General features: G+C 48.5%; 1 protein-coding gene across 4 annotated transcripts; it reads right to left on the bottom strand.

Moving 5' to 3' along the window:
* Nucleotides 1-84: 84 nt before the first annotated feature.
* LOC129826423 (acyl-CoA dehydrogenase family member 11-like) lies at nt 85-10,895 on the bottom strand. Of its 4 annotated transcripts, none has more exons than XM_055887136.1 (16): nt 10,825-10,868; nt 10,427-10,508; nt 9,930-10,221; nt 9,596-9,819; nt 7,771-7,870; nt 7,476-7,593; nt 7,230-7,372; nt 6,877-7,026; nt 6,711-6,805; nt 6,523-6,622; nt 6,259-6,399; nt 5,952-6,044; nt 4,574-4,681; nt 888-1,056; nt 595-661; nt 85-348 (listed from the first exon to the last, which is right to left on the bottom strand). In XM_055887136.1, the coding sequence occupies exons 3-16, from the start codon at nt 10,188-10,190 to the stop codon at nt 234-236; spliced, it is 1,884 nt and encodes a 627-aa protein (XP_055743111.1). In that variant the 5' UTR covers nt 10,191-10,221; nt 10,427-10,508; nt 10,825-10,868; the 3' UTR covers nt 85-233. The 4 variants fall into 4 exon arrangements, with proteins under 4 accessions (XP_055743111.1, XP_055743112.1, XP_055743113.1 ...); XM_055887137.1 differs by having other exon boundaries at nt 10,790-10,831; XM_055887138.1 differs by lacking the exon at nt 10,427-10,508 and having other exon boundaries at nt 10,825-10,895.
* Nucleotides 10,896-23,343: the final 12,448 nt, after the last annotated feature.

Genomic DNA, 23,343 nt, shown 5'->3' with positions numbered 1-23,343 from the left:
AGTGAGGACCAGGCAGACGCCTTCGTGTGTGTGCGACCCACTGACAGCTGCAGTCTCAGATCAAACAGAAATGTGAGTGAGTGCTCTCCATCAGAAAGTCTTTATTTTAACACAGGTCAGGAAATAGCATGCAGTCATACATAATAGGCTAATCACGAAGTACCCCTTCTTACATAGACTACATCGCCTTGAGAACACGAATATTGCCTGCCCCCAGCCAACCCCACACCCCCTCAGTCACTGGTTGACTCTTCATAGACCAGCGCAGCATCCAGGGGCAGAGTCTTCATGTTGTAGCATCCTATGGCCGCCTTACTTACCACTGGACACAAGTCCTGCTCACACCACCTGTAACACACACAGATACACACATTTAATGCTAGAACTATTATCCTACAAGTAGTAAGGACTAGGGCAGGGCTCTTCAACCCTGTTCCTGGAGAACTACCGTCCTGTAGGTTTTCGCTCCAACCCTAATCTAGCACACCCGATTCTAATAATTAGCTGGAGTGAAAACCTAGAGGGTAGCTTTACTGGAACAGGGTTGGAGAGCCCTGGACTATGGACTAGTGGTGGGGACGGATGTGTATTTACCGCAGAGCAGCATAGGCATCAGAGTGAGAGGCTCCCTCCCATGAGGCGTGGTCAATGAGCAGAGACCCTGAAACACACACACAGATGGGGTCACAATACATCCTCAGGGCAAGCCAACTCTGGCAATGGTTAACTGAGAAAGGTGACGGGCTATACAGTAAGTGCTACCTGTTATGCCAATGCTCAGTTAAAAATCGAATTGTATTTGTCACATGTACCGAAAACAACAGGTGTAAACTTTACCGTGAAATGCTTGCTTACTTAAAAAATATAAAATAGAAAGTGTGTAGTACCCATATAAATGCGTGCCAAACTGTATGCCAGGTCTCGTGCTGCCAGCTCCATAAAGCCAGGTGGTTTGAGAGCAGCGGCCTGCAGGAACTCTCTCAGACCAGAGAGAGCGCTGTCTACTGATCTCACAGCCACAGACAGGGAGGGGAGGGAGGCTGCTGCCAGCAGGGACTGGGGGATGAGTAAGAGGGAGAGACGCAGATAGAGGGAGAAAGTCAGAATTTGTATAGCAATCAACAGTGGTTGTAGGGTCTTTCATTTTTTAATAGTAACAGTATTTCATGCCTGCCATTCAATGTTGGTGCAAGGAGGATGATGCTAGATAAACGCTGCGGAAACTAACTAAATATCCCAAATGGGATCTTAACTGTCTAAGTCTATCAACAAAAAGTAAGCTCAGGAAAAATATATACAGTACCAGTCAAAAGTTTGGACACACCTACTCATTCAATAGTTTTTCTTTGTTTTTACTATTTCCTACATAGAATAATAGTGAAGACATCAAAACTATGAAATAACACATATGGAATCATGTAGTAACCAAAAACGTGTTAAACAAATCAAAATATATCTTATTTGTGATTATTCAAAGTAGCCACCCTTTGCCTTGATGACAGCTTTGGCAGCTCTTGGCATTTTTTCAACCAGCTTCATGAGGTAGTCACCTGGAATGCATTTCAATTAACAGGAGTGCCTTGTTAAGTTAATTTGTCGAATTTCTTTCCTTCTTAATGCGTTTGAGCCAATCAGTTGTGTTGTGACAAGGTAGGGGTGGTATACAGAAGATAGTGTTATTTGGTAAAAGACCAAGTCCATATTATGGCAAGTACAGCTCAAATAAGCAAAGAGAAACGACAGTCCATCATTACTTTAAGACATGAAGGTCAGTCAATAGGGAAAATGTCAAGAACTTTGAAAGTTTCTTCAAGTGCAGTTGCAAAAACCATCAAGCGCTATGATGAAACTGGCTCTCATGAGGACCGCCACAGGAAAGGAAGTTACCTCTGCTGCAGAGGATAAGTTCATTAGAGTTACCAGCCTCAGAAATTGCAGCCCAAATAAATTCTTCAGAGTTCAAGTAACAGACACATTTCAACATCAACTGTTTAGAGGAGACTGCGTGATTCGGGCCTTCATGGTCAATTGCTGCAAATAAAACACTTCTAAAGGACACCAGTAAGAAGAAGATACTTTATTGGGCCAAGAAACAAGATCAATGGACATTAGACCGGTGGAAATCTGTCCTTTGGTCTGATGAGTCCAAATTTGCGATTTTTGGTTCCAACTGCCGTGTCTTTGTGAGACGCAGAGGATGAACGGATGATCTCCGCATGTGTGGTTCCCACCATGAAGCATGGAGGAGGAGGTGGTGGTGTGGGGGTGTGGGGGTGCTTTGATGGTTACACTGTCTGTGATTTATTTAAAATTCAATGCACAATTAACCAGCATGTCTACCACAGCATACTGCAGCGATACGTCATCCCATCTGGTTTGTGCTTAGTGGGACTAACATTTGTTTTTCAACTGGACAATGACCCAACAAACCTCCAAGCTGTGTAAGGGCTATTTGATCAGATGACCTGGCCTCCACAATCACCCGTCCTCAACCCAATTGAGATGGTTTGGGATGAGTTGGACCGCAGAGTGAAGGAAAAGCAGCCAACAAGTGCTCAGCATATGTGGGAAATCCTTCAAGAGAAAAGCATTCCAGGAGAAGCTGGTTGAGAGAATGCCAAGAGTGTGCAAAGCTGTCAAAAGGCAAAGGGTGGCTATTTGAAGAATCTCAAAAATAAAATATATTTTGATTTGTTTAACACTTTTTTGGTTACTACATGATTCAATATGTGTTATTTCATAGTTTGATGTCTTCACTATTACTCTAGAATGTAGAAAATAGGAAGAAAATGCTGGAAAATGCTGTCGTACACGTCGATCCAGAGCATCCCAAACATACTCAATGGGTGACATGTCTGGTGATTATGCAGGCCATGGAATAACTGGGACATTTACAGCTTCCAGGAATTGTGACATGGGGCTGTGCATCATCATGCTGAAACATGAGGTGATGGTAGTGGATAAATGGCACAACAGGATCTCGTCACGGTATCTCTGTGCATTCAAATGACCATCAATAAAATGCAATTGTGATCGTTGTCTGTAGTTTATGCCTACCCATACCATAACCCCACCGCCATCATGGGGCACTCTGTTCACAATGTTGACATAAGCAAACCGCTTGCCAACACAACGCCATACACGCCGTCTGCCCGTTACAGTTGAAACGATTAATCAGCGAAGAGCACACTTCTCCAGCGTGCCAGTGGCCATTGAAGGTGAGCATTTGCCCACTGAAGTCGATTATGACGCCGAACTGCAGTCAGGTCAAGACCCTGTTGAGGACGACGTACACGCAGATGAGCTTCCCTCAGACGGTTTCTGACAGTTTGTGCAGAAATTCTTTAGTTGTACAAACTCAGTTTCATCAGCTCTCCGGGTGGCTGGTCTCAGACGATCCCGCAGGTGAAGAAGCCGGATGTGGAGGTCCTGGGCTGGCGTGGTTAAACGTGGTCTGCGGTTGTGAGGCCAATTGGACGCCAAATTCTTGGAAACAACGTTGGAGGCAGCTTATGGTAGAGAATTCTTATAAACATTAAATTCTCTGGCAACAGCTCTGGTGGACATTCCTGCAGTCAGCATGCCAATTGCACGCTACCTCAAAACTTGAGACATGTGGCATTGTGTTGTGTGACAAAACTGTACATTTTAGAGTGGCCTTTTATTGTCCCCAGCACAAAGTGCACCTGTGTAATGATAATGCTGTTTAACCAGCTTATTGATATGCCACACCTGTCAGGTGGATGGATTGTCTTGACAAAGGAGAAATGCTCACTAACAGGGATGTAAACAACATTTTCGAGAAATAAGCTTTGTGTGACTATGGAACATTTCTCAGATATTTTATTTCAGATCATGAAACATGGGACCAACACTTCACATGCTGTGTTTATATTTCTGTTCAGTGTAATTAGAATAATAAAACAATCCCCATTCAAAAAAAAAAACTGTCAGTTTAAGCTAGAAATATATTTTTTTGCATTCGATGCGTCTCAATCCACCGCTTCCACCGATGTCGTACTTCCGAATGTGCGGTGAAAGGTGACAGAGCTAGAGCGGTGTGTCAGACCATGAGACATCCCAAAAATCTCCCAAAATGGTCTGTTACGTCCCAACAGTTTGGACTACACACTAACATGTTGGTGGTTCTGCTCTAGGATGCCTACAGGCCTGAAGGTCCCCGGTACCAGATGGAAAAATGAATGGAAGTATATATGGAGACTGTTTAGTGCCAAAAATAAGGGGTTAAATACATGTTTCCAGATCTTTCTTAGATCTCTCAGATATAGGACAGACACTTCAGAACAAACTTCCTTTTGATATCTGTTGTTCCATGTAGTGAATCTGTTATTCAATGCTTTTGTATGGGCTAACAGCAGTTAGGCCAAATAAAAATGTTCATCATATAATAATTATAATTTTTTTATACTTCAATAGGTCTTAAAATTAAAAATCTAATTGCTAAATGATCCTTGGTATGACCTTCTTAAAACAATTCCATATAGCTTAGTAGAACCCCCCCAACCCCCGGCTTAGACAAGGCTTAGTCCGTAGAGGGTTAAGGGACCCTGACCTGAGTGTGTGTGAAGTAGGCCTGCAGTACGAGGCCCGAGCTCCGAGAGACGCAGCGCAGAACATCCAGAGACAGAACATTAGTGGTCCCCTCCCAGATACTCAACACCTAGAAATAGAGTGAGAGAGAGAAGAGGTACTGTCAGGGCTGGATTACCGAATAGGAGCGAGGGGCATGTGACTTGGGCAGGGCTCTAAAATGAGCACTGTGCGACTAGGAAAAATATTTAACAACGGTACAGCGTATCCTTGTAATTTAACGAGTGCCCTAGAGAAAAAAAGTGTGCAGATTTGATAGTGTCATGGTTGCACCATTACTACAGTGAAAACGGTTTGCTTGTAGCCCAACCAGGTCAAAAGATCTGACCCATAGTACCTGAATTGCCAGGACCGCATTTTACATTCATAAACCATGTTGTGGGCAGTTCAAAAACTACTTGCGCGTGGTTAACCATTTGTTTAACCTGACTCAACAAAGTGTATCTCAAAGGGTTAGCTAGCTAACAACGTGGTAACTTTACCAGTATATCCAAACATTTTGGGTCACAGAAAGAAAGGTAAAGGGATAGCTTCTTTAGGGGATCAATGATCATAGCAATGAATGAATGACAGTTCTCTTGTATGTCATCATCATAAACCTGACTTTTTTAAAGAGACAGTGTACAATTTTCTATGTACTCCATATCAATTGGAAAACAGTGCTTTTACACAATGTAGACACCTAATATTCCACAAATGACTTTGTAATTTCAATGACATGTATTCATATCAACATCTTAGCTTAACTAATGCCTTTATAGTGTTAAATATTAGTTTATCGGGCACAACATGTGCTTCAAAAGTAGATTGAATTCATATAATCCCAATATAGGCTATATCTCAAACAATTTTTTGAAATCGTATTTTCTGGGGCTCCTACATTATGTGGTGAGCACCAATTGGGAGCACCAGTGCTACCAATGAAATATTTTAATTTAGAGCCCTGGCCCCGGGGCCCCCGACTTCCTTGGTGCCCCCAAACAAAAATATGTTTTTTTGTATGATAAAATTGCAGGAAATTCACTTTCAGACCTCACAATTTTCTCTCAGCCTCATGGCACAAGGTGAACAATGACACGAGATGAGCTATAAAACAGTATCGTTTTTCTATCTGACCCATGGCAAAAAGTGTCGAATTGCAGAAAATTTGCACCCTGGAGGTCGGGGCCCCAAATGCAGTAGTCTGGCTCTGGGTACTGTTGCACTACAACTATTGCACTCAATTGTTGTTGTTGAGTAACAGACTGAAAGTAACAAACTACTTCATCCATTAACAGCAACATAACTTTACTCCATTACGTAACACAAAGTAAGTCTGTGTACATCATGTGACTACCTACCTGAGCATCTCTGAGCATTGCAGGTAGTCCCGTGTCCTCGATGTAGCCCTGCCCCCCAAAACTCTCCAGCCCCTCGGAAATCACGGCAACCGCCTGAGACACACAGGGATGGTACACACACACACCCTGCATCACCTCACACACATCTCTAATGCCTTTATACAACAACAAAAATGATTAAATACACACACCAGTTTTCCACTGCCATCTGCCAGTATTAACCAATGTCTATGTACTGATTTCTGATGTAATGTAATTGGCTACCTGTTTGTTGACAAAAACAGAGTGTTTGTGTGCGTGTGTGTACCTGTTTGCCAGTGTAGAGTTTAGCTACAGGTGTGAGCAGGCGAAGGAGGTGAGTCTCCAGCTGGGAGGCGTGGCCTGTCTCCTCTCGGCCAATCAGACGACAGACGTCCATCACCAGCAGGAACGCTCCTCGAGTCTCCACCTATAGGAGGAAGGTATTGAGGGGAGGAAGAAGAGAAAAAGAGAGCTGAAGTGTGTGAAGACAAGTGGTAGGTTTAGGGGTTATAGTAGGGTATTCTATTTTACAACTTTATATTCAGCTGACCTCCATCCTAGCGAGGGTCTGCATGTGAAGGGGATGGTCTCTTAAGAGCTTCCCAAAGGTAGAGCGACGTGTGGCGTAGTCACGAGCAAGCTGGAGTACCCTACACACACACACACACACACACACACCATCAATACACACTCTTGACCGTTAGTACGGCAGTGGGTAGTAGTGAATAGATGTCCTACCTCCTCATACCAGCCACAGCAGACACGCTGTTATGGATACGAGTCACAGTCAGCATGTTGGCTATACATGCCACACCTCTCCCCTCTTCTGACAGCTGAGAAAGAAGGGAGGAATGTTAGTGTCTGTGAGTGAGAGTGAGAGTGAGAGTGAGAGAGAGAATCTGACCCTGTGAGCAGGCAGGCCGTCCAGCAGCAGCTCGGCAGTGGGCATCTGTCTGGTTCCCAGTTTGTCCTTCAGTCTTTGGACCTCGATGCCCTGAACCATCCCCTGCTCATCACGCACTGCAGCATAGAACATAGACAGACCCCTACTGCCCTGAGACAGACATACACACACACACCAGTTAGGAGGAGGAAGACAGACGTGTGTGTGTGTGGGGGGGGGGGGGGGGGGGTCAGAGAATCAGGAGTGAGGAGGTCAAGTAAGAGGTGAGGGGTCAGGGATCTGGTGTTAGTATGAACGGAAGAGTAAGGAGTAAAGAACTGAAAAAATTAGGGCTGATGAACATTGAGTGGTACCGATGTGGTCTGTCCGTCTACGTCTGTGACTCTGGCCAGTGTGAGAGTCATGTCTGCATCTGTAGCCGAGGTGAACCACTTGAAACCTGACAGTCTGTATGTACCATCACTCTGAGGCAACGCTACGGTCTCTGTACCATTGCCTAGACACACACACACAAATACCATTATCATCAGTAGGCATGGAACCCATCATCATCTAATACATTGTATTTAACCAACCAGAGAGAATACAGACACACTGACCTACGTCAGATCCACCCCTGCGTTCAGTCATCCACTGTCCAGACGTCCAGAAGTGCTCAGGGTCACGAGAGGTCAGGCGGCTGAAGGCGTCCGCTACTGGCCAAGACACACCCAGAGACTAGGCATGCACACACAGACACGCAGACAAGTTTATGAATCAGAATATCACAAGTTGTAGTGGCTTTATGTTTGTGTGTGTAACACAAATCAACAAATCATCAATTCCAACATGAGCAGTGATAACCAGTAAAGTTAATTCAGACAGACAGACACACACAAACAAACATACACACACCTGTATAACCTTGGCAGCTCCATCAGTCATAGCCAGAGGACAGGTGTAGAGACCAGAGGAGGGAGAGTACAGATACAGCTTACACATCTGGTACACACGACTGGAACACACACACACACACCTTATATTAGTACTAAACTCAGCAAAAAAAGAAACGTCCCTTTTTCAGGACCCTGTCTTTCAGAGATAATTCGTAAAAATCCAAATAACTTCACAGATCTTCATTGTAAAGGGTTTAAACACTTTTTCCCATGCTTGTTCAATGAACCATAAACAATTAATGAACATGCACCTGGGGAATGGTATTTAAGACACTAACAGATTACAGACGGTAGGCAAATAAGGTCACAGTTATGAAAATTTAGGACACTAAAGAGGCCTTTCTACTGACTCTGAAAAACACCAAAAGAAAGATGCCCAGTGTCTCTGCTCATCTGTATGAACGTGCCTTAGGCATGCTGAAAGGAGGCATGAGGACTGCAGATGTGGCCAGGGCAATAAATTGCAATGTCCATACTGTGAGATGCCTAACACAGCGCTACAGGGAGACAGGACGGACAGCTGACCGTCCTCGCAGTGGCAGACCACGTGTAACAACACCTGTACAGGATCGGTACATCCGAACGTCACACCTGCGGGACAGGTACAGGACGACAACAACTGCCCGAGTTACACCAGGAACGCACAATCCCTCCATCCCTCCAATCCCTGCTCAGACTGTCCGCAATAGGCTGAGAGAGGCTGGACTGAGGGCTTGTAGGCGTGTTGTAAGGCAGGTCCTCTCCAGACATCACCGGCAACAACATCGCCCACCGTTGCTGGACCAGATAGGACTGGCAAAAAGTGCTCTTCACTGATGAGTCACGGTCTTGTCTCACCAGGGGTGATGGTCGGATTTGCGTTTATCATCGAAGGAATGAACGTTACACTGTACTCTGGAGCAGGATCAATTTGGAGGTGGAGGGTCCGTCATGGTCTGGGGCGGTGTGTCACAGCATCATCGGACTGAGCTTGTTGTCATTGCAGGCAATCTCAACACTGTGCGTTACAGGGAAGACATCCTCATCTCTCATGTGGTAGCCTTCCTGCAGGCTCATCCAAACATGACCTTCCAGCATGACAATGCTACCAGCCATACTGCTCGTTCTGTGTGTGATTTCCTGCAAGACAGGAATGTCAGTGTTCTGCCATGGTCAGTGAAGAGCCCGGATCTCAATCCCATTGAGCACGTCTGGGACCTGTTGGATCGAAAGGTGAGGGCTAGGGCCATTCCCCCCAGAAATATCCGGGAACTTGCAGGTGCCTTGGTGGAAGAGTGGGGTAACATCTCACAACAAGAACTGGCAAATCTGGTGCAGTCCATGAGGAGGAGATGCACTGCAGTACTTAATGCAGCTGGTGGCCACACCAGATACTGACTGTTACTTTTTATTTTGACTCCCCCTTTGTTCAGGGACACATTATTCCATTTCTGTTAGTCACATGTCTGTGGAACTTGTTCAGTTTATGTCTCAGTTGTTGAATCTTGTTATGTTCATACAAATATTTACACATGTTAAGTTTGCGAGTTTATATTTAACCTTAGCTGACACATACTATTGGTGTATGAAATTTTAATAATGTCAAGTCACAAAATGCCAATGAGTTGTTTCTGAAATTACTGTCACTTGTGATGTTTTTATGTTCGCTGTGTGTTTGTCAGGTGAGTGTATATGTATTAGGGTTTAGGTAAGGATTCAGTGTGTGTTTGTCAGGTGAGTGTATATGTATTAGGGTTTAGGTAAGGATTCAGTGTGTATGGTTCAGGTATGTGTGTGTCTACCACCTCCACTCCCCGTAGCTCCTCTCGTATCCGATGGCAACCAGCCCCTCCTGTGCTGATAGGTCCTTCATGCGTTGCCAGGCAGGGGAAGTGACAATGCGGTCAACACGGCAACCCCAGGGGTCATAGGTCACCAACCGAGGGGGTGTGATCTCACACTCCCGACCCCACCCATCCACCTCACGCACCAATCGGTCCCCAAACACACGCAGGTCGGAATACACTGCCTGGGAACACACACACCATCATCACCATCATCAGTGACTAACAGATAAAGCATCATCGTCATAGTTTCAATCCATTCTGAAACATTATGGCATACACAGTACACACACACCTCACTGGGCAGGTGTCTCCTCAGGTATCCCTGTAGCAGAGCGTCCTCCAGGAAGGGGTTCTTCAGCATTGGCCTCTCCTGGAAGAACCCTCCAATCATGGCCCGGGAGAACTCTGCCTGCCCCTCTGCTCCGGCAACATCTTGGGGAGGCCGAACCAGGACCTTCTGAACCATGCTCACAGAAGTGCTGCGTGACAGCGGCCGATACAATCCGGTACACACCCGGTAACTGTGTCTAGTGACCTGTCGGTTCACAGCCATCCTCTAGGAGCTCAGATGTCAAGCCACTGGCCTGAATATGATACAAAGTAAACTGATTTCTTCAAAACAGCAGCTGCATTTCTTTAGTTACATTTAAAGGCCTACTCCTTGATTTGAAAAATAACAAACACCAGCCGTCACTTCTATAAAGTTAGCTAGATAATTATAAGTGATATTTAACAAGAATCAATTGATTAATATATATATAAATAATTCATTTAAATGATCATAAATACCTGTAAATATCAGTGGGCCTTTAACAAGAAACCACACGTATTTGCGGAAGGAAATATTATGGACGGCAGCTTTAATAATAGTCTACAAGAACGAATGAATGAAATTAACAGTCAACACCTCTCATGTCATGTGTGGTCAAAAATTATTTCAACTTTTAGTTTAGTAATTCGAATAAAAAAACGCTAAAAAATACATTATGCAATGCCAACGTGTGAAAAGCTTGTGACTCAAAAGTGTGTCAAAGTTCAGGCACTGTAGCAACGGAGCAATCTATGCTGCACGGAAGTCTACCAATGGCTGTCAAACGTTTACAAAATATGTGGTTAGAAAAGCTTGAAGGAAAACGAATAAATATGCCTTACTAAACAATCCCTTCTGCAATTTTGTTTTTACACACCGTTCAGACTTCAACGAATCCCCTCCTACTTTTCTTCAAAATAAAGGAGCAACCTCTCGTCTCGTTATAAGTCTATCAACCTTCAAAATAAAAGTCTGGAACATCAGACTAGACAGCTGCTTTTCAGAAGATATACATAGCTTCTACAATGAAATAAATGACAACCCTATAGTAAAGATCTAGAACTCTCAGTTGAAAAACATCATATTCAGTGCAATACAAAGAATAACCAAAAACCAATAACTATGTAAACTAATAAATAAGCATACCACCCTGCATACCACTGCTGGCTTGCTTCTGAAGCTAAGCAGGGTTGGTCCTGGTCAGTCCCTGGATGGGAGACCAGATGCTGCTGGAAGTGGTGTTGGAGGGCCAGTAGGGGGCACTCTTTCCTCTGGTCTAAAAAATATCCCAATGCCCCAGGGCAGTGATTGGGGACACTGCCCTGTGTAGGGTGCCGTCTTTCGGATGGGACGTTAAACGGGTGTCCTGACTCTCTGAGGTCATTAAAGATCCCATGGCACTTATCGTAAGAGTAGGGGTGTTAACCCCGGTGTCCTGGCTAAATTCCCAATCTGGCCCTCAAACCATCATGGTCACCTAATAATCCCCAGTTTACAATTGGCTCATTCATCCCCCTCCTCTCCCCTGTAACTATTCCCCAGGTCGTTGCTGCAAATGAGAACGTGTTCTCAGTCAACTTACCTGGTAAAATAACGGTAAAATAAATAAAAAATGTGTGACCAACTCAGTGGCCTTGTGGTTAGTGTCCACCCTGAGATTGGAAAATTGTGTGCTTAATCCCTGGCCGAGTCATACCAAAGACTGTTAAAATGAGAAAAATAAGAGAGATAAAGAGATACCCCCAAATTTATTTTTAAAAATGTAAGGCCCTGTGATAGACCAGTGTCCTGGGAGTGTACTTGTACATCAAGCTGCCTTACGCTATAGGAACAGGAGATAGGCTCCTGCCCTATCAAATCAAATCAAATGTATTTATATAGCCCTTCTTACATCAGCTGATATCTCAAAGTGCTGTACAGAAACCCAGCCTAAAACCCCAAACAGCAAGAAATGCAGGTGTAGAAGCACGGTGGCTAGGAAAAACTCCATAGAAAGGCCAAAACCTAGGAAGAAACCTAGAGAGGAATCAGGCTATGAGGGGTGGCCAGTCCTCTTCTGGCTGTGCCGGGTGAAGATTATTAACAGAACATGGCCAAGATGTTAAATTTTTCAAAAATGACCAGCATGGTCAAATAATAATAATCACAGTAGTTGTCGAGGGTGCAACAAGTCAGCACCTCAGGAGTAAATGTCAGTTGGCTTTTCATAACCGATCATTAAGAGTATCTCTACCGCTCCTGCTGTCTCTAGAGAGTTGAAAACAGCAGGTCTGGGACAGGTAGCACGTCCGGTGAACAGGTCAGGGTTCCATAGCCGCAGGCAGAACAGTTGAAACTGGAGCAGCAGCACGGCCAGGTGGACTGGGGACAGCAAGCAGTCATCATGCCAGGTAGTCCTGAGGCATGGTTCTAGAGCTCAGGTCCTCCGAGAGAGAGAAATAAAGAAAGAGAGAATTAGAGAGAGCATACTTAAATTCACATAGGACACCAGATAAGACAGGAGAAGTACTCCAGATATAACAGACTGACCCTAGCCCCCCGACACATAAACTACTGCAGCATAAATACTGGAGGCTGAGACAGGAGGGGTCAGGAGACACTGTGGCCCCATCCGATGATACCCCCGGACAGGGCCAAACAGGCAGGATATAACCCCACCCACTTTGCCAAATCACAGCCCCCACACCACTAGAGGGATGTCTTCAACCACCAACTTACCATCCTGAGACAAGGCCGAGTATAGCCCACAAAGATCTCCGCCACGGTACAACCCAAGGGGGGGGGCGCCAACCCAGACAGGAAGATCACATCAGTGACTCGACCCACTCAAGTGACACACCCCTCTTAGGGACGGCATGGAAGAGCACCAGTAAGCCAGTGACTCAGCCCCTGTAATAGGGTTAGAGGCAGAGAATCCCAGTGGAGAAAGAGGAACTGGCCAGGCAGACACAGCAAGGGCGGTTCGTTGCTCCAGAGCCTTTCCGTTCACCTTCACACTCCTGGGCCAGACTACACTCAATCATATGACCTACTGAAGAGATGAGTCTTCAGTAAAGACTTAAAGGTTGAGACCAAGTCTGCATCTCTGACATGGGTAGGCAGACCATTCCATATAAATGGAGCTCTTTAGGAGAAAGCCCTGCCTCCAGCTGTTTGCATAGATATTCTTGGGACAATTAGGAGGCCTGTGTCTTGTGACCGTAGCGTACATGTAGGTATGTACGGTAGGACCAAATCGTAAAGATAGGTAGGAGCAAGCCCATGTAATGCTTTGTAGGTTAGCAGTAAAACCTTGAAATCAGCGCTTGCCTTAACAGGAAGCCAGTGTAGGGAGGCTAGCACTGGAGTAATATGATCAAATGTTTTGGTTCTAGTCAGGATTCTAGCAGCCGTATTTAGCACTAACTGAAGTTTATTTAGTGCTTTATCCGGGTAGCCGGAAAGTAGAGCATTGCAGTTATCTAACCTAGAAGTAACAAAAGCATGGATTAATTTTTCTGCATTATTTTTGCACAGAAAGTTTCAGATTTTTGCAATGTTACGTAGATGGAAAAAAGCTGTCCTTGAAACAGTCTTGATATGTTCGTCAAAAGAGAGATCAGGGTCCAGAATAACGCTGAGGTCCTTCACAGTTTTATTTGAGACGACTGTACAACCATCAAGAGTAATTGTCAGATTCAACAGAAGATCTCTTTGTTTCTTGGGACCTAGAACAAGCATCTCTGTTTTGTCCGAGTTTAAAATCCACTTCCTTATGTCTGAAACACAGGCTTCTAGCGAGGGCAATTTTGGGGCTTCACCATGTTTCATTGAAATGTACAGCTGTGTGTCATCCGCATAGCAGTGAAAGTTCACATTATGTTTTCGAATGACATCCCCAAGAGGTAAAACATATAGTGAAAACAATAGTGGTCCTAAAACGGAACCTTGAGGAACACCGAAATTTACAGTTGATTTGTCAGAGGACAAACCATTCACAGAGACAAACTGATATCTTTCCGACAGATAAGATCTAAACCAGGCCAGAACTTGTCCGTGCGGACCAATTTGGGTTTCCAATCTCTCCAAAAGAATGTGGTGATCGATGGTATCAAAAGCAGCACTAAGGTCTAGGAGCACGAGGACAGATGCAGAGCCTTGGTCTGACACCATTAAAAGGTAATTTACCACCTTCACAAGTGCAGTCTCAGTGCTATGATGGGGTCTAAAATCAGACTGAAACATTTCATATACATTTTTTGTCTTCAGGAAGGCAGCTGCGCAACAGCTTTTTCAAAAGAAATTGAGAGGAATGGAAGATTCGATATAGGCCGATAGTTTTTTATATTTTCTGGGTCAAGGTTTGGCTTTTTCAAGAGAGGCTTTATTACTGCCCCCTTTAGTGAGTTTGGTACACATCCGGTGGATAGAGAGCCATTTATTATGTTCAACATAGGGGGGCCAAGCACAGGAAGCAGCTCTTTCAGTAGTTTAGTTGGAATAGGGTCCAGTATGCAGCTTGAAGGTTTAGAGGCCATGATTATTTCCATCATTCTGTCAAGAGATATAGTACTAAAACACTTGAGTGTCTCTCTTGATCCTAGGTCCTGGCAGAGTTGTGCAGGACAACTGAGCTTTGGAGGAATATGCAGATTTAAAGAGGAGTCCGTAATTTGCTTTCTAATGATCATGATCTTTTCCTCAAAGAAGTTCATGAATTTATTACTGCTGAAGTGAAAGCCATCTTCTCTTGGGGAATGCTGCTTTTTAGTTAGCTTTGCGACAGTATCAAAAATAAATTTCGGATTGTTCTTATTTTCCTCAATTAAGTTGGAAAAATAGGATGATCGAGCAGCAGCGAGGGCTCTTCGATACTGCACGATACTGTCTTTCCAAATCTAGTCGGAAGACTTCCAGTTTAGTGTGGCGCCATTTCCCTTCCAATTTTCTGGAAGCTTGCTTCAGAGCTCGGGTATTTTCTGTATACCAGGGAGGTAGTTTCTTATGACAAATGTTTTTAAGGGTGCAACTGCATCTAGGGTATTGCGCAAGGTTAAATTGAGTTCCTCAGTTAGGTGGTTAACTGATTTTTGTCCTCTGACGTCCTTGGGTAGGCAGAGGGAGTCTGGAAGGGCATCAAATAATCTTTGGGTTGTCTGAGAATTTATAGCACAACTTTTGATGCTCCTTGGTTGGGGTCTGAGCAGATTATTTGTTGCGATTGCAAACGTAATAAAATGGTGGTCCGATAGTCCAGGATTATGAGGAAAAACATTAAGATCCACAACATTTATTCCATGGGACAAAACTAGGTCCAGAGTATTACTGTGGCAGTGAGTAGGTCCAGAGACATGTTTAACAAAACCCACTGAGTCGATGATGGCTCCGAAAGCCTTTTGGAGTGGGTCTGTGGACTTTTCCATGAGTATTTGAGAATGAGAATATTAAAGTCACCAAAAATTGGAATATTATCTGCTATGACTACAAGGTCCGATAGGAATTCAGGGAACTCAGTGAGGAACGCTGTATATGGCCCAGGAGGCATGTAAACAGTAGCTATAACAAGTGATTGAGTAGGCTGCATAGATTTCATGACTAGAAGCTGTTGATAAAACGTTTGCTGGAGACAGGAGATCAAGTGGAGACATAGGACAAGGTGGATATTTTTATAATAAGGCCGTTTAATCACATGTAAAAATATCTTAGTAAAATCGTGCAGCACGGCTCCTTCTGTCTGATTCGTATGGAATCGTCAGGAAAGAGAGTCTCTAAACAGTTGTACAGCTTTATATATGCATTGAATGAAGTAGGTTGATCTGGTAGTCTGGCCTTCTGATTGGTCGATCTGGGTCGTGGGTAGTCCTGATCAGGCCTGGTGTCAACGTTCCATTGGTTCCTGAGATAGTTCTTTGTTTTGTGCTCCAACCTTGAGTTGTGTGTGTCTGTGGTTGTCATGGGGGAGGGGAGTTGTGTGTGTCTGTGGTTGGTGTCTTAATGAGACCAGCATATGTCCAAGGGAAAAGGGGGGTGTGTGTATTTTGTATAAAAGATGGCTTATGTTGAGAAGTTGTTATTACAAGTTTCCAGTATCTATTACAATTTCTTACAAAGCTCAAAAGACAAAAACTTAGTTTTTTTTTTTGTAATATGAAATGTGCTATCGTAAATGTTAGCAACACCTCCGCCTTTACGGGATGCGCGGGGGATATGGTCACTAGTGTAACCAGGAGGTGAGGCCTCATTTAACACAGTAAATTCATCAGGCTTAAGCCATGTTTCAGTCAGGCCAATCACATCAAGATTATGATCAGTGATTAGTTCATTGACTATAACTGCCTTTGAAGTGAGGGATCTAACATTAAGTAGCCCTATTTTGAGATGTGAGGTATCACGATCTCTTTCAATAATGGCAGGAATGGAGGAGGTCTTTATCCTAATGAGATTGCTAAGGCGAACACCGCCATGTTTAGTTTTGCCCAACCTAGGTCGAGGCACAGACACAGTCTCAATGGGGATAGCTGAGCTGACTACACTGACTGTGCTAGTCGCAGACTCCACTAAGCTGGCAGGTTGGCTAACAGCCTGCTGCCTGGCCTGCACCCTATTTCATTGTGGAGTTAGAGCCCTGTCTATGTTCGTAGATAAGATGAGAGCACCCCTCCAGCTAGGATGGAGTCCGTCACTCCTCAACAAGCCAGGCTTGGTCCTGTTTGTGGGTGAGTCCCAGAAAGAGGGCCAATTATCTACAAATTCTATATTTTGGGAGGGGCAGAAAACAGTTTTCAACTAGCGATTGAGTTGTGAGACTGCTGTAGAGCTCATCCCTCCCCCTAACTGGGAGGGGGCCAGAGACAAAGATGTCGACATCTTTCTAGCTGATTTACAGGCTGAAGCTATGTTGCGCTTGGAGACCTCTGACTGTTTCATCCTAACATCGTTGGTGCCGACGTGGATAACAATATCTCTATACTCTCTACACTCGCCAGTTTTAGCTTTAGCCAGCACCATCTTCAGATTAGCCTTAACGTCGGTAGCCCTGCCCCCTGGTAAACAATGTATGATCGCTGGATGATTCGTTTTAGGTCTAATACTGCGGGTAATGGAGTCGCCAATGACTAGGGTTTTCAATTTATCAAAGCTAATGGTGGGAAGCTTCGGCGTCTCAGATCCCGTAACGGGAGGAGTAAAGACCAGAGAAGGCTCAGACTCCGGCTCGCTGCTTAATGGGGAAAACCGGTTGAAAGTTTCTGTCGGTTGAATGAGCGTCACCGGTTGAGCATTCCTCAGCATTTCCCTCCAGAAACCATGAGAAAGTTGTCCGGCTGCGGGGACCGTGCGAGGGGATTTGTACTAACGTTACTATCTGTACTTACTGGTGGCACAGACGCTGTTTCATCCTTCCCTATGTAACAGTATAACTTTAGTACGTCCCCTCGCCCCGACACCAGCGCGAACCAGGGACCCTCTGCACACATCAACAAGTCACCCACGAAGCGTCGTTACCCATCGCTCCACAAAAGCCGCGGCCCTTGCAGAGCAAGGGGCAACACTAGATCTAGGTTTCAGAGCAAGTGACGTAACTGATTGAAACGCTACTAGCGCGTACCCGCTAACTAGCTAGCCATTTCACATCCTTTACACTTACACTGAAATTACCCTTGCCTAACGATTGCGTCTGAAGCTGGGCTTGCAGCACAGCTATCCTCGCCGTAAGGCGATCGTTCTCCTGTATATTATGAGTACAGCGACTGCAATTAGAAGACATCATGTTAATGTTACTACTTAGCTTCGGCTGTTGGAAGTCCTGACGAACCATGTCCAGATAAAGCGTCCGGAGTGAAAACGTTGAATGAAAGAACGTTGAGTGAGGGAAAAACAAAAAATATAAACGGTAATTAAAAAGTAAAAACCGTAAAGTTGTCAGGTAGTAAAGTAAGGTTGGCAACAAAACGCACAGCAACACGTAAACAAGTCTGCAAGTTAATAAACTCCCATATCTATTGGGTGAAATAGCTTACTGTGCATGTGTGGTACATTATGTTGAATTCTGTGTGATATTTGTAGTAGATTTACCAACTAACCATGCATGTGTGGTACATAATTATTTCTAAATATGCCTTTGTGTAGTTGTTTGGGAACCAAATTGACTATTTCTCCATATAGAGGTAACAAATACTGCATTTTTCCCCCCAACGACGACACACCAGACAAAATAACGTTCACCTTTTAATAAAATGTTTCCTTGACATGTTAAAAATACTTATTAGAAGAAACATGACCACTGAATAATATGAACAAAGAACTATAAACTCAGAATCGAGATAATAACTTTGAGAACTAAATGAAAACAGTGAACCGTCGGGTCACAATGGCAAGAGGAAACAATTGGGACAGAATACGGTTGTACTGAGGAAACGTTATAGATAGTCGTACTGATAAAACCCAGTAAGTACTTCAGTCTTGAGGGCGTTGGGAGAACCAAACACTCTCAATAGGCTGGCTGGTAAATCTGACGACTACACTGTCAGAATAGGACAGGGTGGGGGGAGAGAGGAGGAGGACAGGGTGGGGGGAGAGAGGAGGAGGACAGGGTGGGGGGAGAGAGGAGGAGGACAGGGTGGGGGGAGAGAGAGGAGGACAGGGTGGGGAGAGAGAAGAGGAAAGGGTGAGGAGAGAGTAAAGGGTGGGGAGAGAGGAAAGGGTGGGTGGGAGAGAGGACAGGGTGGGAGAAGGGTTGGTGGGAGAGAGGACAGGGTGGGAGAAGGGTTGGTGGGAGAGAGGATGGAAGGGTGGGTGGGAGAGAGGATGGAAGGGTGGGTGGGAGAGAGGATGGAAGGGTGGGTGGGAGAGAGGAGGGATGGGTGGGTGCGAGAGAGGAGGGATGGGTGGGTGGGAGAGAGGATGGAAGGGTGGGTGCGAGAGAGGAGGGATGGGTGGGTGCGAGAGAGGAGGGATGGGTGGGTGGGAGAGAGGATGGAAGGGTGGGTGGGAGAGAGGAGGGATGGGTGGGTGCGAGAGAGGAGGGATGGGTGGGTGCGAGAGAGGAGGGATGGGTGGGTGCGAGAGAGGAGGGATGGGTGGGTGCGAGAGAGGAGGGATGGGTGGGTGCGAGAGAGGAGTGATGGGTGGGTGGGAGAGAGGAGGGATGGGTGGGTGCGAGAGAGGAGGGATGGGTGGGTGGGAGAGAGGATGGAAGGGTGGGTGCGAGAGAGGAGGGATGGGTGGGTGGGAGAGAGGATGGAAGGGTGGGTGGGAGAGAGGAGGGATGGGTGGGTGGGAGAGAGGAGGGATGGGTGGGTGCGAGAGAGGAGGGATGGGTGGGTGCGAGAGAGGAGGGATGGGTGGGTGCGAGAGAGGAGGGATGGGTGGGTGCGAGAGAGGAGGGATGGGTGGGTGCGAGAGAGGAGGGATGGGTGGGTGCGAGAGAGGAGGGATGGGTGGGTGGGAGAGAGGAGGGATGGGTGGGTGCGAGAGAGGAGGGATGGGTGGGTGCGAGAGAGGAGGGATGGGTGGGTGCGAGAGAGGAGGGATGGATGGGTGCGAGAGAGGAGGGATGGGTGGGTGCGAGAGAGGAGGGATGGGTGGGTGCGAGAGAGGAGGGATGGGTGGGTGCGAGAGAGGATGGAAGGGTGGGTGGGAGAGAGGATGGATGGGTGGGTGCGAGAGAGGAGGGATGGGTGGGTGGGAGAGAGGAGGGATGGGTGGGTGCGAGAGAGGAGGGATGGGTGGGTGGGAGAGAGGATGGAAGGGTGGGTGCGAGAGAGGAGGGATGGGTGGGTGCGAGAGAGGAGGGATGGGTGGGTGGGAGAGAGGATGGAAGGGTGGGTGGGAGAGAGGAGGGATGGGTGGGTGCGAGAGAGGAGGGATGGGTGGGTGCGAGAGAGGAGGGATGGGTGGGTGCGAGAGAGGAGGGATGGGTGGGTGCGAGAGAGGAGGGATGGGTGGGTGCGAGAGAGGAGTGATGGGTGGGTGGGAGAGAGGAGGGATGGGTGGGTGCGAGAGAGGAGGGATGGGTGGGTGGGAGAGAGGATGGAAGGGTGGGTGCGAGAGAGGAGGGATGGGTGGGTGGGAGAGAGGATGGAAGGGTGGGTGGGAGAGAGGAGGGATGGGTGGGTGCGAGAGAGGAGGGATGGGTGGGTGCGAGAGAGGAGGGATGGGTGGGTGCGAGAGAGGAGGGATGGGTGGGTGCGAGAGAGGAGGGATGGGTGGGTGCGAGAGAGGAGGGATGGGTGGGTGCGAGAGAGGAGGGATGGGTGGGTGCGAGAGAGGAGGGATGGGTGGGTGGGAGAGAGGAGGGATGGGTGGGTGCGAGAGAGGAGGGATGGGTGGGTGCGAGAGAGGAGGGATGGGTGGGTGCGAGAGAGGAGGGATGGATGGGTGCGAGAGAGGAGGGATGGATGGGTGCGAGAGAGGAGGGATGGGTGGGTGCGAGAGAGGAGGGATGGGTGGGTGCGAGAGAGGAGGGATGGGTGGGTGCGAGAGAGGAGGGATGGGTGGGTGCGAGAGAGGAGGGATGGGTGGGTGCGAGAGAGGAGGGATGGATGGGTGCGAGAGAGGAGGGATGGGTGGGTGCGAGAGAGGAGGGATGGGTGGGTGCGAGAGAGGAGGGATGGGTGGGTGCGAGAGAGGAGGGATGGGTGGGTGCGAGAGAGGAGGGATGGGTGGGTGCGAGAGAGGAGGGATGGGTGGGTGCGAGAGAGGAGGGATGGGTGGGTGCGAGAGAGGAGGGAGGGGTGGGAGAGAGAAGGGAGGGGTGGGAGAGAGAAGGGAGGGGTGGGAGAGAGAAGGGAGGGGTGGGAGAGAGAAGGGAGGGGTGGATGGGTGCGAGAGAGGAGGGATGGATGGGTGCGAGAGAGGAGGGATGGATGGGTGCGAGAGAGGAGGGATGGGTGGGTGCGAGAGAGGAGGGATGGGTGGGTGCGAGAGAGGAGGGATGGGTGGGTGCGAGAGAGGAGGGATGGGTGGGTGCGAGAGAGGAGGGATGGGTGGGTGCGAGAGAGGAGGGATGGATGGGTGCGAGAGAGGAGGGATGGATGGGTGCGAGAGAGGAGGGATGGGTGGGTGCGAGAGAGGAGGGATGGGTGGGTGCGAGAGAGGAGGGATGGGTGGGTGCGAGAGAGGAGGGAGGGGTGGGAGAGAGAAGGGAGGGGTGGGAGAGAGAAGGGAGGGGTGGGAGAGAGAAGGGAGGGGTGGGAGAGAGAAGGGAGGGTGGGGAGAGAGAGAGGAGGGTAGGGGGGAGGGTAGAGGGTAGGGGGGAGAGAGAGGAGGGTGGGGGGAGAGAGAGGAGGGTGGGGGGAGAGAGGAGGGTAGGGGGGGTGAGAGAGGAGGGTAGGGGGGGTGAGAGAGGAGGGTAGGGTGGGTGAGAGAGGAGGGTAGGGTGGGTGAGAGAGGAGGGTAGGGTGGGTGAGAGAGGAGGGTAGGGTGGGTGAGAGAGGAGGGAAGGGTGCGAGAGAGGAGGGAAGGATGCGAGAGAGAAGGGAGGGGTGGGAGAGAGAAGGGAGGGGTGGGAGAGAGAAGGGAGGGGTGGGAGAGAGAAGGGAGGGGTGGGAGAGAGAAGGGAGGGGTGGGAGAGAGAAGGGAGGGGTGGGAGAGAGAGAGGAGGGTAGGGGGGAGGGGTGGGAGAGAGAGAGGGGGGTGGGGGGGAGAGAGAGGAGGGTGGGGGGGAGAGAGAGGAGGGTGGGGGGAGAGAGAGGAGGGTGGGGGGGGAGAGGAGGGTAGGGGGGGTGAGAGAGGAGGGTAGGAGGGTAGGGGGGGTGAGAGAGGAGGGTAGGGTGGGTGAGAGAGGAGGGTAGGGTGGGTGAGAGAGGAGGGTAGGGTGGGAGAGAGAGGAGGGTAGGGTGGGAGTGATAGAGGAGGGTAGGGTGGGTGAGAGAGGAGGGTAGGGTGGGAGTGATAGAGGAGGGAGAGAGAGGAGGGTAGGGTGGGAGTGATAGAGGAGGGTAGGGTGGGAGTGATAGAGGAGGGAAGGGTGGGAGTGATAGAGGAGGGTAGGGTGGGTGAGAGAGGAGGGTAGGGTGGGTGAGAGAGGAGGGTAGGGTGGGTGAGAGAGGAGGGTAGGGTGGGTGAGAGAGGAGGGTAGGGTGGGTGAGAGAGGAGGGTAGGGTGGGTGAGAGAGGAGGGTAGGGTGGGTGAGAGAGGAGGGTAGGGTGGGTGAGAGAGGAGGGTAGGGTGGGTGAGAGAGGAGGGTAGGGTGGGTGAGAGAGGAGGGTAGGGTGGGTGAGAGAGGAGGGTAGGGTGGGTGAGAGAGGAGGGTAGGGTGGGTGAGAGAGGAGGGTAGGGTGGGTGAGAGAGGAGGGTAGGGTGGGTGAGAGAGGAGGGTAGGGTGGGTGAGAGAGGAGGGTAGGGTGGGAGTGATAGAGGAGGGAAGGGTGGGAGTGATAGAGGAGGGAGAGAGAGGAGGGTAGGGTGGGAGTGATAGAGGAGGGAAGGGTGGGGAGAGAGGAGGGTAGGGTGGGGAGAGGAGGGTAGGGGGGGTGAGAGAGGAGGGTAGGGTGGGAGTGATAGAGGAGGGAAGGGTGGGGAGAGAGGAGGGAAGGATGGTGAGAGAGGAGGGTAGGGTGGGTGAGAGAGGAGGGTAGGGTGGGTGAGAGAGGAGGGTAGGGTGGGAGTGATAGAGGAGGGAAGGGTGGGAGTGATAGAGGAGGGAGAGAGAGGAGGGTAGGGTGGGAGTGATAGAGGAGGGAAGGGTGGGGAGAGAGGAGGGTAGGGGGGTGAGAGAGGAGGGTAGGGTGGGTGAGAGAGGAGGGTAGGGTGGGAGTGATAGAGGAGGGAAGGGTGGGAGTGATAGAGGAGGGAAGGGTGGGAGTGATAGAGGAGGGAGAGAGAGGAGGGTAGGGTGGGAGTGATAGAGGAGGGAAGGGTGGGGAGAGAGGAGGGTAGGGGGGTGAGAGAGGAGGGTAGGGTGGGTGAGAGAGGAGGGTAGGGTGGGAGTGATAGAGGAGGGAAGGGTGGGAGTGATAGAGGAGGGAAGGGTGGGGAGAGAGGAGGGAAGGGTGGGGAGAGAGGAGGGTAGGATGGGGAGAGAGGAGGGTAGGATGGGGAGAGAGGAGGGTAGGATGGGGAGAGAGGAGGGTAGGATGGGGAGAGAGGAGGGTAGGATGGGGAGAGAGGAGGGTAGGATGGGGAGAGAGGAGGGTAGGATGGGGAGAGAGGAGGGTAGGATGGGGAGAGAGGAGGGTAGGGTGGGGAGAGAGGAGGGTAGGGTGGGGAGAGAGGAGGGTAGGGTGGGGAGAGAGGAGGGTAGGGTGGGGAGAGAGGAGGGTAGGATGGGGAGAGAGGAGGGTAGGATGGGGAGAGAGGAGGTTGAAAGCCACTAGGCAACACTGATTTGATTTATCAACACTGGGATGGATAATGGATGAAACTTAATGCTTTAACATGCTTTAAAAGGCTAGACCAGAGTGATGGCAGCTAACAT

The sequence above is a fragment of the Salvelinus fontinalis genome, chromosome 28, assembly GCF_029448725.1.
Source record: "Salvelinus fontinalis isolate EN_2023a chromosome 28, ASM2944872v1, whole genome shotgun sequence".
Lineage (NCBI taxonomy): Eukaryota > Metazoa > Chordata > Actinopteri > Salmoniformes > Salmonidae > Salvelinus > Salvelinus fontinalis.
This window is presented reverse-complemented; position numbering and strand designations above follow the sequence as displayed.